Raw genomic sequence first — 17,237 nt, forward strand, 5'->3', positions numbered from 1 at the left:
GACCAGCAGGGCTACCAGGCAACTGGTATTGATTAAAAGGAAATAAATATGGCAGCCTCCGTATACCTCTTACTTCAGTTTCCCAACACATGTATTTACTTCACCTTATAGGTAAGGTAAAAATGAAGAAAGGTTAGATACTTCAAGAGAAAAGCTTTGTGTATCAACCCCATAAGACACCAGTAGGAATTCAATGTTTCCAACAACCATCAACAACCAGAATTTCCCTTTTTTACTTTATAACAATACAATGTTTAAGCTATGTAGGCAACTGTATCTTTATTAAACTGCTTCTTGTCACAACCAAAGGCAGAAATCACAGTACAAAAAAAAAATATAGTCATAATTGCACCTGGGATGACATTGCACCCCCAAAATCCAACATTTTTCTACGGCTATATAAATACGTAACGTCAGAAGAAGTATAAAATCCTCAAGGAACCCCATGGAACATTTAGGTCACACCGCCAAGTCATCTGAGCGGGCTTTACTGCTCGTGCGGCTTGTCTTGCTCAGGCGTCGGCTGCCCTGGCAGTAACCGTTGGGTAGGTGGTGTGGCGCAGAATGGTTGGTCACTGGTGCAACTTGTGTGTAATTCATGTGAATGAATTGTTCTGCTCCAATGTCCTCTTCAGTTTGGACCATCTCCGTTACAAAGTTGACTGTGTTCTGCTGAGATGCTAAAGCATTGCTAAATGGACTCCCAAACTTGCCTTTACCACTGTTAAGGCACTGGTTAAAGTCGGGAGGAGGAGTGCAACTCTGTGAGCGGTGTTCGGGCTCTATGGTAGCCACCCTCAAGGTATTTGGGTTGTTTTGTTGCTTGGCTATTTTCTGCTTAAGTTTCTTCCATGACAAATAGTATAGCTCGATTAAACTAAGCAAAAGCGAGAGAATGGCTACAGCCAACATGAAGACGATGAAAACGTTCTTCTCGGTCGGCCTAGACACATAACAGTTCACAGGATGAGGGCAGGGCTTCCTCTTGCACACGTAGAGGGTCTCCAGGAAGATTCCGTAGAGCATATACTGTCCAACAATAAAAGCTACCTCCATCACAGTGCGGATGAGAATGCTACAAACATAGGTGTTTAGCAAGCTTCCTTGAAGCCTGATCTTCCCGCTAATCTCATCCTTGTAGGGAAGTTCTTCTTTCTCTGGTGGGTAATTCTTCTGATGGTAGGTCGAGTCTCCACTAATGTCCTGCTTGGCTTTCAGTTCTTCTTCCCTGAGTTTCTTCTTCTCCTCCACCCGGATGGTGTGCATGGCATGCCCCATGTAGAGCAAGGAGGGCGTAGATACAAAAATGATCTGGAGGACCCAGAATCGGATATGGGAGATGGGGAACGCTTTGTCGTAGCAGACGTTCTCACAACCAGGTTGGGTGGTGTCGCAGGTAAAGTCTGACTTCTCATCCCCCCAGGAAGACTCTGCTGCGGTGCCCAGGACCAGCATTCGGAAGATGAAAAGGATGGTCAGCCATACTTTTCCCACCACTGTGGAATGTTTCTGTACGTCCTCCAAGAATTCTCCCAGGAAGGTCCAGTCACCCATGGCTCCTTATTTAATCAGGCAATCTGTTGAATAGAGAAAAGTCATTAGTTCAATATATAGACCTCAGCAAGGCGTTATGTAAAGATATTATAGATCTGGCTGAAAGAGGTTTCATATACTGTATAGCATACAACAAATCAAAAGACGGACCTCAACTTATAGTCATAAATGAGTGCCTGTAGCACTTTCAATAATTCCGTCTTGCATGTAGCTTGGAATTGGACTATAGTCATGAGAACAGCACACACAAAGGGCACATATGCACTTAACTTTTCTCCTGAGTTCTCTCCTAGGCAGGGGCGGCACCAGGTGGGTGCTGAAGCACCCCCCAAAATCCTCCAACCACCCTATTAGCACCCCCTTTTGCGGTGTCATCATCATTGCCTGTCGGCGCTACCTGGGCCAGGGCCAGCGAGGACCACTGGGCCTGGCTAGGCTGGCTCACACTCTAATTCTGTCAGTGTAATGTCCATACTATATATAGCAGTAACATCTTATCAAGCACTTTACAGAGTGCATAGTCAGGTTCTCGGAAGAGCTCACAATCTAATCCGACCATACTCTTATATACTACCATATCATTATGTATTTATATAGCACTGGAATATTCTCCAGCACTTTACCACGCCCCTCTTTTGATGGCCACAATCCTCTTTTGTTGACCACGCCCCTCTTTTTGGCCACACCCCCTACAAATTTCGGCGACGCGCTGCAGCACCTAGCCCCCCTTCAAAATTATCCAGCACCCCCCCCCCCAAAAAAATCCTGGAGCCGCCACTGCTCCTAGGTGATATTTTTACAACTTAAAGCAAACCTGAGACCAAATAAAAAAAACAGATACTTACCTATGGAGAGTGGAGTCTCTGGGTCCTATAGAGCTTTCCTGTTCGTCCCACGGTCCCCGTGTTCCAGCATTGGTGCCCCCTGTTCAAATCTCCTGCCACGGGAGGCTTCGGAAGTCTTCGGGATCCCGTGTACTCCCGAAGATAGGCGGATCCATACTGCGCATGCACCAGAGAGCACACTTGCGCATGCGCACTTTGAAACCATCCGTCTTCAGGAACACTTAGGCTCCCAAAGACTTCCGAAGCCTCCCACCTGGAAGAGAGTAGTCTCCGACCCATCGGTCTGCTAACGAGGGATCCAGCACTGGAACGAGGGGATCAGGAAAGGAACGGGAAGTGGGCCTTGTCCATGAGCATAATTAGAAGCTTTACCAGTGTATTTGTACCTGGACTCTGCATTAAGGTGGCCACACACGATACAATAAAATGATCCGTTTTTACAGCAATTCGATAAAAACGATCGGATCTCCCGAAAAGATCGAAAGCTTTTTTTTTTCATTCGACTGAAAAATCCGATCAGATTTCCCGTTTTTGTTTTTTTTAATTTTATTTTTTTTATCTATCTGGAATGCCAGATATTTTTCTTTAATTTCTCTAAAGATTGTATGGTGTGTGTTAGTCAATTTATCAATATACACACCCTAGCAATTTTCTCAGGGTTTCCAATCATTTTTAGCATAATTGGTGGAATAATTGAACATAGGTGTGTGGTACATTGGTCATATTTTTGAAATGTTACAAGCAGTCCCAAAAATTGATTTCAATTCTTAAATTGAACAGATATTTAAAAAATTGTATGGTGTGTGGCCACCTTAAGGGTCTGCGTATCATGCTAGAAGAACTGCTCTTTAACAATAATGGAATCTTTTGCTACAAAGGATGAAAAACTGCTATATGTTCTATATGATACCTAATCCTGCATGCTGATATTTATCCTAATTCCTGTTTGACATGTGTACTCTCCTCCATTCTTTTTACCTTCCTGCATACTTTTGGGTTCTATAGCACCTAGAGCCTTCCCTCTCCTTACTTAACCACTTGCCGACCGCGCACTCATACCGCGCGTCGGCAAAGTGGCAGCTGCAGGACCAGCGACGCAGTTCTGCGTCGCCGGCTGCAGGCTAATTAATCAGGAAGCAGCCGCTCGCGCGAGCGGCTGCTTCCTGTCAATTCACGGCAGGGGGCTCCGTGAATAGCCTGTGGGCCGCCGATCGCAGCTCGCAGGCTAAATGTAAACACAAGCGGAAATAATCTGCTTTGTTTACATTCGTACAACGCTGCTAACAGTAGCAGCGTTGTACCAGATCAGCGATCCCCGGCCAATCAGCAGCCGGGGATCGCTGTCACATGACAGGCAGGAGCCTGTTAGAGGCCGCACAGGACAGATCCGTTCCTGTGCAGCCTCGGATCTCCGGGGGAGGGAGGGGGGGAATTTCGCCGCAGAGGGGGGCTTTGAGGTGCCTCCCCCGCAACACCCAGGCAGGCAGGAGCGATCAGACCCCCCCAGCACATCATCCCCCTAGTAGGGAAAAAAGGTGGAAGATCTGGTCGCTCTGCCTGCACCCTGATCTGTGCTGGGGGCTGCACAGCCCACCCAGCACAGATCAGCTAAAACAGCGCTGGTCCTTAAGGGGGGGTAAAGGGTGGGTCCTCAAGTGGTTATGAACCTCCACACCAACAATCTACTCAGCAGCACTAAAAATGGCTTGGTGTTTCTTTAGCAGTTTCACAGTATCAGGACTTTGTTTTTCCTACTTAAGCCTCATTTTTAGCTGCACAGAAGCTAAGCTCCGCCCCATCAAAGAAAACTGCACAGGCATTTTTCCTAGTGCTGTGCAAAGCATGATAGGATTTCCTATGTTGTTGTTCCTGTTACCTAGCAACTGGGAGGGATGGTCAGGACACAGGACAGTGGGAACTGTGTCTCATGCTATCTGTCACCTCCTTTCAACCAAAAAGATGTCTGCCCTCATGAAATCAAACATTTGCCTGTTCTTTTAAAACCTATCTAGTTTAATTAACATAACTAATGTAACTTAATGACAGTATGTTTGTTTAGGCTGAAGTTCCTCTTTAAGTATGTTTTTTTTTTTTATTTATTTTACTTCAGGTTCACTTTAACCACTTGAGGACCACAGTGTTAAACCCCCCTAAAGACCAGGCATTTTTTTTTAGGAAATGGGCCACTGCAGATTTAGGGCCTCGCTGCAGGGCCGCGCAACTCAGCACACAAGTGATTTCCGCCCTTCCCCCTTTTCTCCCCACCAACAGAGCTTTCTGTTGGTGGGGTCTGATCCCTGCCACACAGTTTATTTTTTTATAAATATTTTTTGTGTTATTTTACAAATATATTTCCTTATTTTTTTAATATTATTTTTTCCCCAAACACTTTCCCTCACAGCCAGCCAATAGCAGCGATCGGCTGTCATAGGCTTCAACCTATGAGAGCCGATCAGTAAATAGACAGTGATCGCCACTGGGAGACTGATGGCGGAACGGAGCATTCAAGCAGGGATGTGCGTGCATGGACGCGTGCAATCCCCTGCAAACTCCGCCTCCAGGACTGCACGCCAATTGCTGCTAGGCGGTCCTGGGGCTGCCCCCACGTTGGTCGTATAGTGGTTAAATAAAATGCCCTTTAAAACACAAGAAAATACTTAAAATCAAAATCAAAATACTTAAAATCATATTGATAGTACAGTACTTTCTCGTAGGAGAAAATTCAGGAGAAAAAGTTAATTGAATGAGGGCCCTTGGCCTTTTTCTCTTTTCCCATCTTCTCTTTAAAGAGGAACTTCAGCCTAAACAAACATACTGTCATTAACCACTTCACCACTGAGGGGTTTTACCCCCTGAGCACCAGAGCAATTTTCACCTTTCAGCGCTCCTTCCATTCATTCGTCTATAACTTTATTATTACTTATCGCAATGAAATGAACTATATCTTGTTTTTTCCGCCACCAATTAGGCTTTCTTTAGGTGGGACATTATGCCAAGAATTATTTTTTTCTAAATGTGTTTTAATGGGAAAATAGGAAAAATGTGGGGAAAAAAATAATTATTTTTCAGTTTTCGGCCATTATAGTTTTTAAATAATGCATGCTACTGTAATTAAAACCCATGAAATTTATTTGCCCTTTTGTCCCGGTTATAAAACCATTTAAATCATGTCCCTATCACAATGTTTGGCACCAATATTTTATTTGGAAATAAAGGTGCATTTTTTTCAGTTTTGCGTCCATCCCTAATTACAAGCCCATAGTTTATAAAGTAACAGTGTTATACCCCCTTGACATAAATATTTAAAAAGTTCCTAAGGTAACTGTTCCTAAAGTACCTAAGGTAACTATTTATGTATTTTTTTTAATTTTAAATTTTTGAATTTTTTTTTAATTACAAAAAAAAAATGGGGAGTGTGGGAGGTAATGAGTTAATTTTTTGTGTAAAAATCATTTATTTGTATGTGAAAAATGTGTAGGGTGTAGTTTACTATTTGGCCACAAGATGGCCACAGTAACTTTTTGTTTTAATGCGACCTCCAAGCTTCCTTCCGGAAGCTTGGAGGAAGTATAAGGAGGCTGGACACGTGAGTTTTTTCTCACAATGATCGGGCTGCCCATAGGAGAGCAGCGGATCATTGTGGGGCTTAGATCAACGAACGGGAATGGATTTTCCCGTTCATTGATCTCCGGGCGAGCGGGCGGCGGCGTGTTTACTAGCGGCGGGCGGCGTGTTAACGAGCGGGAGCGCGGACAGCGTCGGGAACGCGGAAAGTACGGATTTCTCCGTCCCTGGGGGTTAAAGGATGGAAAAAGGGACGGAGAAATTCGTACGGGCGGGGGTAAAGTGGTTAAGTTACATTAGTTATGTTAAGTAAAATAGACAGGTAATATAATCTCTTACCCACCCTGTTTTAAAAGAACAAATGTTTGATTTCATGAGGGCAGCCATCTATTTGGTTGAAAGGAGGTGACAGGGAGCATGAGACACAGTTCCCACTGTCCTGTGTCCTGAGCACCCCTCCCAGTTGCTAGGCAACGTGAATAACAACATAGGAAATCCCATAATGCTTTGCACAGCATCAGGGAAAAAAAGCCTGAGCAGTTTTCTTTGATGGGTGGAGCTTAGCTAAAAATGCAGCTAAAAATGAGGCTTCGGTAAGAAAAACAAAGTCCTGATGCTGTGAAACTGTTAAAGAAACACCAAGCCTTTTCAGTTCTGCTGAGTAGATTTTTAGTCCGGAGGTTCACTTTAAAATAACCTATCAGCATTTCGCAATTGAAAAAGTACCAAAAGTAGTAGAAAAAGTACTATCAAAATTATTTTGTGGATTTTCTTGCTTGCTGGGGATTTCAAAGGCATTTTAATGTCAAGATATGAAAACATCAACTTGTCGAAAACTAAGGAGAAAAAAAAATGCATATGAGCCCTTGAGAGAATATTGGGTCTATAAATGGCCATCATCACCCCATACAGGGGATCCTATTACAATATTTATATATAAATGATTTATGCTGGGAACACACAATGCAATCTCCAGTCCGATAGACGGTTAATCTGACGGGAAGCTGTCTCGTGTGTACATGTCCAAACAGCTCCCGATTGATAAAGGGATTGATTTTCCAATGATAAAATTGATCCCTTTTACAATCAGAAACAGATTGGACAGGTCAGGAATAATCGTCCGATTCCCGTCAATTGTACTGGAAGTTGCATCATGTGGGCCTAGCGCAAGTCAGTATTTTATGCTCCGCCCACTTTTCCTGGATTTGTAACCTCGGTCACCAAGTGACCAACTGTGCCAAGTGTGGGGACTCTGGCTTGATTACTGTGAGAATGGCAGCCTTTTACATTTTTTCCATTGACATGAATGGGTGAAATCTGATTTGCTGTTTGTAGCTCCGCCCAGGTGTGCAGAGGGGACGTGAGACCCTCAGAACATATCATCCCAGGTAGTAAGGGTTCTGTATACTAGGGATGCTCATTCGAATTCCGCGGAAATGCAATTTCCGAAATTCCGATCGGAAATTGCATTTCCACATCGGAATGCGGATTTTCGCCGGAAATCGCGGAAATTTCCGCCGGAAATCGCGGAAATTCCACCCGACTTTAACATCGATTTTCTCAAAAACTATAAGGTCTTTTTGAAAACTTTTTTTTGCATCTTGTTCACAAGATTCGGTTTAATAAACCCTGAAAAGTGTTTCTAGGACTTAAGGGGACTTTGCTATTAACCGCTAAATTTGGCGGATTTTTACTGTAATGTAAAATGCGGAAAATCTGCATCTGCCCATTTTCTGCATTTTACATTACAGTAAAAATCCGCCGACTTTAGCAGTTAATAGCAAAGCCCCCGTAAGTCCTAGAAACGCCAAATTGTCAGGGTGTATTAAACAGAATCTTCTGAACAAGATGCAAAAAAAGTTTTCAAAAAGACCTTATAGTTTTTGAGAAAATCAATGTTAAAGTCGGGCGGAATTTCCGTGATTTCCGGCGGAAATTCCGCCTTGGAATGTGGAAATTGGTAGCGGAAAGCGGAATCGGTAATTGGCAATGGCGGAATGCGGATTTACCACGCAATCGGAAATTGGCATTCCGACCATCCCTACTGTATACCAAGTTTCGTTCAAATCGGTCAAGCCGTTTTCGAGTGATCGCGGCACATACATACATCCGATTTTATATATATAGATTAACCACTTTCTCCTCTTGGACGTAGAGCTACATCCAGGAGGCCATGTGCGCTCCCGCGGCCGATTGCATGCGCGCTTCCAGCCACGGACTGTTAGCCCAGGAATCAATGAATCGGGCCATGGTGCCCTATCACTGATTCCTCTCCCACACAGAAAAAGCGACAGCTTCTCTCAGAAGCCTTGCTTTTTCTGCCTCCTACGTCTCTCTAAGCGTACATGTTACGAGTTATGAGTGATGTCATGTAAACAAACCTAAGGTTGCCATCTTGTGGCCAAAAAGTAAAACTACATTAAAAAATAAAAAAAATAAACGTATATTTACATAAAAAAAATTACTATTTACATCCCACCCTCCCAAAAATACCCAAATAAAATGTTTAATAATAAGAAAAAAAATGACAATAAAAAAGAAAAAAAAAACATAAATATTGCACAAATGGTCACTAACTGACTGAGATTAATATTCAGGGAAGTGGGTGGAGCCTATAATAGCCAATCAAAATTCACCTATTGATTTTCAAGGGGAATATTCAAATTGCTGACATTTTTACACGGTTAATAGCAGATGCCTCAAACCTGCTACAGTTGGTCATTGGGTGACTGGGGTTCAAATGCTAGAGAAGGGGCGGAGCCACAAACAGCCAATCATATTTGTTTGATTTCACTGGGAAAATACAAATTATTGATGCCAAGGACCCCAAAGCTCACAAATTTGGTCATTGAGTGTTTGTGTGTTAGGGTTAGAAAAAGTGGGGGGAGCCAACACCAGTCAAATACATACCCGGGCAACGCCGGGTCATCAGCTAGTAATCTATAAAGGAACATTGTAAACAATAAGCAAGTTTATTCATTATGTAATTTTAACTACATTTCCTGTTTAACCACTTCCCCTCCACCGGGATGAGTAACTATGTCCCTACTAGTTCCCATAACTTCTTGCAGGGGAGTAGCTATCACGTCCCTCCCCGCAGCGCGTTACCGCTCGCACCCCTTTGCCGATCGTTAGCCGCTAGGTCAATGAATGGGAACGGTGTTCCCATTCATTGATTTAAGTCCCCGTGGGAATTACCGCAGCCGTCTATTAGATGGCGCTGTCATTCACTAAACCCGTCCATGCAGTGCTTCCTGTTTGCGTATTAATAGTACGCATACTGAAGACACCTGGTATCTTGTGGCCAAATAGTAAAATCACATCTGCATTTTTATGTCAATAAAGGACCTATTTTTACCTTATTTTTCCTCTTAAAATTAACTTCTGACCTCCCACACTCCCCAATAGTTAGCACATTTTTATTTATTTATTTATTTGAATTTTTTTTTACAAAAAAATAATAACAGATAAATAGTTACATTGGGGATTGAACTTTGTTAATATGTATATGTCAAGAGGGTATATTACTATTACTTTATAAATTATGGGCTTGTAATCAGGGATGGACACAAAACTGAAAAAAATGTACCTTTATTTCCAAATGAAATATTGGCGCCATTCATTGTACTAGGTAACATTTTTAAACGTTGTAATGACCGGGACAAATGGGCAAATAAAATAGGTGGGTTTTAATTACGGTAGCATGTATTATTTTCAAACTATAATAGCATAAAACGGAGAAATAATGTTTTTTTTCTTCTTTTTCCTGATAAAACACTTTTAGAATAAAATAATTCTTAGCAAAAAGTACCCTCCAAAGTAAGCCTGATTGGTGGCGAAAAAAAAAAAAAAAGATATAGATTGTTTTGTTGTGACTATTTTATATATTATAGGCGAATGAATGGAAAGAGCGCTGACTGGTGAAAATTGCTCTGTTTTTTTAAGGGGGAAACCCCTTTGAGGTGAAGTGGTTATGTACCCCTTGACGTGTATATAGTTTTGTTAGGCATACTCCAAAATTGTGTATGAATGTTTTTTAAACATTTCTTGATGCTTTTAATTATTTATAAATACTTACTCAAGTTTGTTTATACTGTATATGATCTATTATTATTTTTAATCTGCAATAAACTTTTATCATTCAGTGCTAGTTAGTTATGCGCTTTCACTCGTGTGCACTCTATAACAAAGTCTCAGTTTAGCCCCTACGTCACCTGAAGAAGGCGTGGATTGCCGAAACCGGTAGTGACGTAGAGGCTTACACATGTGACGGCCACGCCGCCTCATCCCCTCCACGCTACAGCGCGTACAGCGCAGATCCATCGCAGCGGCCGCTTGTCCTGGCCAGACAGCAGTAGAGGAGTTGATCGTTGGGTGGCCTATCAACACGCTGACTTAAAGACATCTATCTTGTAAATGCAATTTGTATATTGCGTTTTTATTGATTAACCTCCTTAGCTGTATGGATGAGCGCAGCTCGTCCATTACCGCCGGAGGCTGCCGCTCAGGCCCTGCTGGGCCGACTTTGGTGAAATAAAAAGGAGCACACGCAGCCGGCACTTTGCTAGCCGCGTGTGCTACCTAATCGCCGCCGCAGCGCGGCGAAAGAGGGTCCCCCCAGCCGCCCGAGCCCAGCGTAGCCGGAACAAACAGTTCCGACCAGCGCTAAGGGCTGGATCGGAGGCGGCTGACGTCAGGACGTCGGCTGACGTCACTCCGCTCGTCGCCATGGAGACGAGGTAAGCTAAACAAGGAAGGCCGCTCATTGCGCTTTACGCTTCCGGAGCGCCCTCTAGTGGGCATTCATGCAGCCAACTTTCAGTTGGCTGCATGGAATAGTTTTTTTTTTATTAAAAAAAAACCCTCCCGCAGCCGCCCTGGCGATCTTAATAGAATGCCAGGGTGCTTAAAAGTTTAACGCACTATAGGAGCGCTTTTCGTTTTTTCTCTTTTGCATGCTACTAGTACTGGTTCCACCCAGAAGAGAAGCGGCTCCATAGTGCACCAACGAAAGAACATTGGAACAAACAGTCTTGTAGTTAGATAGATAGGGCTAGACATAATTGTTTTTTTGTTTTTCATTATTTTTTATCTAAAAACTAAATGTAATAGAACAAGTTTGACAAGTTCAGGTGCCCCCAGGCCTACTAAAGCCCCCCCCCCCCCCCGGGTAGGGGTAGCATGTGGCAAGAGCCTCGGCACTACAAAACTGCACTGCCCAATAATGAGTGGCTTTATTTAAGCACATTTTGGAGAGAATGTGATTTTCTGGCTCATTAAAACAGATTTTGAATAGGTAGCATGACAGCTAAAACTCCACAAAAGATCTATTTTTTTTCATGGCAGCGTTTCAGGCACCTAGACTAGATGTTACATTTCGCAGAAATTTGACGTGAAAGACGTGTCCGGCCTGCATATCTTGTGATCTGATCAGCTGATCAGGTGATGCTTACCACAGATTAATCATTGTTCTCGTCCGTAGTCACGCTGTCCGCTCAGTGCTGGCCTGGCCGTCTTTCCTTCCGTAGGGCACAACGAGTCCGTCAGGTGACTGACAATAAGTGAATAGAATAGTTTTGTAAAGCGCTGAAACTGATTTGCAACTTAACCACTTGAGGACCGCAGTGTTAACCCCCCCTAAAGACCAAGCCATTTTAGTTAAATAGGCCACTGCAGCTTTGAGGCATCGCTGCAGGGCCGTAAAACTCAGCACCCAAGTGATCCCCCCCTCCTTTTCTCCCACCTAGGAAGGATTTGAAGGCAGTCAGCCTAACTACATGCCTGCATTCATCTTACATCTAGTAAGTGAATTTTTATTTTTTGCAATTTGTTTTAATAAAGCGTTGTTACACTATGGAGCGCTCTTTTTTCTCTTTTTTTGCACTTTAAACAAGCCTCCCTAACAGCCGGGCTACTAAGGAGCAGCTAAAGTGTGACCACCAGCAGCAACCCTTGGTTACCGTCCTAGCAGCGCAAGATTGCACGTCTTTTCCAGTTAAAGGGAATCCAAGGTGAAAGGGATCTAGAGGCTGCCATATTTATTTCCTTTCAAGGAATACCAATTGCCTGGCAGTCCTACTGATCCTCTGCTTTTAATACAATTAGCATTAGACCCTAAACAAGCATGCAGTAGATCAGGTACTCTGACTCAGCTGACTCAGATTTAACTGGATTAGCCATATGCTTCTTCCTGGGCTTTGACTACGTATGCCAGAAGATCAACAGGGTTGCCAGGCAACTAATGTTTACAAGTAAATACATATGGCAGCCTCCATACCCCTGTCACCGTGAGTTCCCTTTAAAGCAACCTTGAAGTGAAAAAATATATATAAATATTAGATAATTTTATAGTCACGTTTGATGCCATGGACTTGCATTAGAAGCGATGAATGGAAATTCCAAAAAATGAAAAACACACAAATTCTGTGAGGCTAGGGTCTATCGGGAAACTCCAATGCACTTCAATTTCCACTTAAAGTGGGATTATGCCCCAAAACTAAAATTTCAGTAACAGTTCTTAGTTACATACAAAAAAGCTTGTTTATCTCTTTTCAATGGCAAATGTAATCATTGCTGGCTGAAGCTCTCTGAGGCTTGTGTCTTTTCTCTGCCCCTCCCCTTTTCACCAGAAGTGATTCAGCTCAGTTGTTGCCAGTACAATGTGCCTGTTCAGCAGGAAAGGAGGGGGGGCACAGTGAAGACAATTCCTCAGAGAGCTTTAGCGGCAATCATTACGTTTGCAGATGACCAGCAATAAGCAACCATCTCCATCTCTCTGCAGTGAGAATAAGGTTTTTACTCACAGGGAATGTGTGGGAAAGCTTTCAAATGTCCTTTTATGTACCTAAGAGCAGTTACTAAAATTCTAGTTTTGGGAGTATAATCTCACCTTAAAGCAAACCTGAAGCGATATTTAAATTAAAAAAAACAGACACTTTTTTATTGGGGAAGGCTCTGGTTCCTATAGAGCCTACCAGTTTGAAGTTGGGCTTTTTGGCGCCCGCCATGAGTCACGTAGCACAGAAGCGTGTCGCGGCTATAGCAGTAATGCTATAGTCCACGCCCCGTGCAAGAATTACTTTTCCCTCTGGGTTGCTACGACTCGAAAGGGCAGAATAGTATTTAACACCACCCCTAATTTGTGCGGCAGCAGGTAGAGCCATCATTCATCGCACCCTGTGCCAAATGGCCCTCAACGCCTAGGCCCAACTATTAGAGATGAGAAAGAGGGACACTTAAGCCACGCCCCTGCCACACCCCTGACCAACCAACCCCCCCGCCACAACCCTAGTCACCCATACCATAAAGATTTCATAAGAAAAATATGTTGTTTTATCATTCAAACCACACTGTTTCTTTCATTTTTGTTCATATTAACATTTTTAAATTAAAAAATATATTAATTTAAAGGATGGGAATACAGTTTACATTCAAACACATTTTTTTTTTTTAGTAGAGAAATATATATATTTACATAAAAAGCGGGACAAAGTCCTGAAAGAGGGACAAATGAGGAGGAAAGAGGGACAGGGCTCCCAAAGAGGGACTGTCCCTCCAAAAGAGGGACAGTTGGGAGCCAGTGGTGCTCCGAGATCACGGAATAGCCGAGATTCACGAGCACTTTTTCACTATTCGACTTCCGAATCCGAAATTCCGAGATTGCAAATATTTGAAATGTGGTTACGGCCGTGATTGCGGTGGAAATCCGTGATTAAATCGTGATTGAGCGGAAATGGGCAGAATTGACATCCCTGATTCCCTGGGCCAATCAGAGGCACCCAGCCAGGCGTACGTTAAAAAAGGGCGCTGGGAAAAAAGGGCGCAGGGTTTTAAACGATAAGCATTGTGCTATATTTCGTTTAAAAATAATGTTTTATAAAGTTATAAATCATTAAATAATGTGTATGAAATCGGCAATTGTAAAAACGTTAATCTTCCCTGTTTAAAAAGTGAAATTTATAATAACGTTTTATAAAACATTAATAAAAATGTTACTAAAGCTATACCTAATCCTACTCTCACACAGAACCCTCCCTGTACCTACCCCTAACCCCTAGACCCCCCTGGTGGGGCCTAAACCTAAGACCCACCAGGTGGTGCCTAACCCTAAGACCCCCCTGGTGGTGCCTAACCCTAAGAGCCCCCTGGTGGTGCCTAACCCTAAGACCCCCCTGGTGGTGCCTAACCCTAAGACCCCCCAAGTGGTGCCTAACCCTAAGACCCCCCAGGTGGTGCCTAACCCTAAGACCCCCCTGGTGGTGCCTAACCCTAAGACCCCCCTGGTGGTGCCTAACCCTAAGACCCCCCTGGTGGTGCCTAACCCTAAGACCCCCCTGGTGGTGCCTAACCCTAAGACCCCCCTGGTGGTGCCTAACCCTAAGACCCCCCTGGTGGTGCCTAAACCTAAGACCCCCCTGTGATAAGCATTAATAACGTTTTAAAAAAATATTGTGCTATTTTTCGTTTAAAATTAATGTTTTAAAAAAATATTGTACTGTTTTTCGTTTAAAAATAATGTTTAAAAAATTATAAATCATTAAATAATGTGTAATCATGAGAAGCAGTTATAAAACATTAAAAGTCTCCGGGCGCCGCTTTTAAAATGTTATTTTTCTCCGGCGCCCTTTTTTCCTGTTGGACGCCCATTAAACAATATTTATTATGGGAGTGAATGGCGGCGCCCTTTTTGTCCACCTGCCTCATACGCCCAAATTTCCTGCTTACCCCAGCCAGGCCCTAGCAACCAATCATAAGAGGGGAGGCTCTGCCCTCCCCTCCTGTATATGAAGTGGTATGAAATGGTATCATCCTGATTCAAAACTTCTTGTATATGAAGTGGGGGCCATTTCCAGAGATCTGTCCTTGCTAGACTCTGTGGCACTGAGAGGATCATCTCCAGGCCATATTGTACATCAGCAAGAGCGTTTTCAGTCCTTACATTGCCCTTATACTGTATCTGATACTTGTATTCAGCTAGCTAGCCAGTGAGTGATTACTTAAGTTAGTTGTAATCAGTGTAGTTGTCAGTGAGAGAGTGTACTGATTGCTGTACTTACTGCGGGCAGGCAGGTTCAACTTCACACTGATTCTACTGCTCTATTACTGTATACTTGTTAGCTAGCTAAGCCAGCCAGCCAGTGATCAACTGCAGTCACTGCCACAGTTGTTCAGTCACTAAGTTTAGTCAGTGACCTTGTACTTTGGTACTAGTGTGCAGCCGGTTAGTTTGCTGTGCGCATAGTGCAGGCAGACCACGGTGCTGTCCACTGATTTTTATGTTCTATATTACTGTATTCAGGATTTTGTATTTTCTTTTTTTCTTTTCTGAAAAATCAATAAAAGCCCCCTGTTATATTTTCTCTGTCTCCAGGCCCACACATGTATTGACTGTAAAAATCAGCACACTTTCTCCACCTCAAAATTTTGTGCATAGTATACAACATGTCCGGCAGGGGTCGTGGGTGAGGCAGGAGAGTGAGTGCCATTGCCTCCGCCACTTCTGGAACTGGTCCACGGCCAGGAAGAGGGCGCTCAGCTGTAGGGGGTACAGCAGAGAGGCATCCATCAGCAGCACAGCCTGGGCCGAGTCAGCCAACACTGGTGTCACCCATTTTCAGCACCTTGGGTCGCCATGTGGTCATTCAGGAGATAAGACTCACAGGCATTGATGGACATGATGACGGAGGAGCAGCCCATCATTATCCCAGACCTCCGCTGTGAGCAGCACTCCCAGCAGCAGCAGCCCCACGCTTGCTGTGACATCCACCCACGGATGGGAGCCACAGATGCATGTAATTTTTGTGGGCAGCATTATCATGCTGTGGTACCACCAGTGAGGTGCCATGGTGGTTATGTGCTGCCGCACTGACTGCTTTAGTCCTCATCCTGCTGCTGCTGATGTTCTATTTCACTACTAAAGTCTGCGCTCCCACCACCAGGGGCCAAGGACAACTCTGCTGCCATGTCATTGCTATCGCTGCAAGGAAAAAGAAATTTTTTTTTACAAAAACCTCTCTGGGTGTTTTTGTGGCGTCGGCCACTCATCATCCTAATCCAGTGATACCATCACCGCCAGGTGCCATTGGGACTCACCTTCACCTCTGTGATTGCTTAAAGTGTACTTCCCTGTTTAAAACCACCTATTACCAAAAATAGCCGCATTTAAAGTGTTGATTTAACTTTAAAATCCATTTTCACAAACACTAAAAGTTTTTGGGATTTTTTGGGTTAAAATTGTAGCCCCTTCACACCTTTTTAATCCATGCAATTTGGGGGATTATATGGGGGCCTTGCTATTAGCTGAATCGCTTTTCCGTGATCATTTCCGTGATCACAGCCATAAATTTCTGTGATTGCCTCATTCACTGAAAAAATCCGGGTCGAATGCGTGAGTCCGTTTCAAATCCGAAAATTAATCACGGAATTTTCTGATTTTTTTTTTCAATCAATAGTCGAATCCGTGATTGGGGGGTATCCGTGCATCACTGTTGGGAGCTATGCGCCCAGCTGCCATGTATGCTTCCCGCTCCTCTCATGGTCCCCTCGGTCTAGAGCTGTCACCCCCGTTAGCACAGAACTGCTTTGTGCTGGCGCGGGAGGCTTTGGGAGCCCAAGTGCATCTGATCCAAGGGCAGGCGGCTCCATACTGCACCTGCATGGGCTTGCTTTCTCGCACACTCGCACATGTGCAGTATGGAGCCTGTGTTTGGGAGCACTCAGGCATCCCACAGCGAAAATTGGAATGAGGGTGACATCGCTGGAATGGGGGGAACCTGAGAGGAACGGAAAAACTCTATAGGACCCAGAGCCATCCCTCTCCTTAGGTGAGTATCTGTTTTTTTTTTATTTAAATCTTGCTTCAGATTTGCTTTAAAGTGAATGGGAACCGTTTTTTTTTTCTTATTTTCAATAGAGGACCATTTACCTTTCACTCTCCTGTGATGCTCTGTCCCCTTTTCATTACAATTACTGCAGCCTGGCCCTGAAATCTCCTTTATATAAATTTGCCCAGTTCGGGTCGAATACCACGCTATTGGGAGGAGGCAGAGCTGATTTCCACTGCTCTGTCTCTCCTCCGTCATGCTTGGCCATCACCTCCCCTTTCCCCGCCCCTCTGAGCCACAAAATCACTGTTTCTTGTGCAGCTTTACCAGCACTTGAGGCAGTGGCGTAGCAATGAAGGTTACAGAGGTTATGACCGCATCGGGGCCCTTGGGCCAGAGGGGCCCCAAAGGGCCCTCCCTCAACTGCAGTATTAGCTCTCTATTGATCCTG

At 43.9% G+C, this 17,237-nt stretch overlaps 1 protein-coding gene across 6 annotated transcripts in view; it reads right to left on the reverse strand.

Annotated features, from left to right (window-relative positions):
- Nucleotides 1-260: 260 nt before the first annotated feature.
- Nucleotides 261-17,237, reverse strand: part of GJA5 (gap junction protein alpha 5) — a 158,359-nt gene continuing 141,382 nt past the window's right edge. For 3 of the 6 annotated variants that reach the window (XM_068270738.1, XM_068270740.1, XM_068270737.1), the window contains exons 2-3: nt 11,417-11,514; nt 261-1,577 (exon numbers count right to left, since the gene is read on the reverse strand). In XM_068270738.1, the coding sequence (XP_068126839.1) occupies nt 460-1,554 (1,095 nt within the window). In that variant the 5' untranslated portion in view covers nt 1,555-1,577; nt 11,417-11,514 and the 3' untranslated portion in view covers nt 261-459. The remainder of the gene's footprint in view (nt 1,578-11,416; nt 11,515-17,237) is intronic. The other 3 variants (XM_068270741.1, XM_068270742.1, XM_068270739.1) reach the window with 1 other exon arrangement.

The sequence above is a fragment of the Hyperolius riggenbachi genome, chromosome 2, assembly GCF_040937935.1.
Source record: "Hyperolius riggenbachi isolate aHypRig1 chromosome 2, aHypRig1.pri, whole genome shotgun sequence".
Taxonomy (NCBI): Eukaryota; Metazoa; Chordata; class Amphibia; order Anura; family Hyperoliidae; genus Hyperolius; species Hyperolius riggenbachi.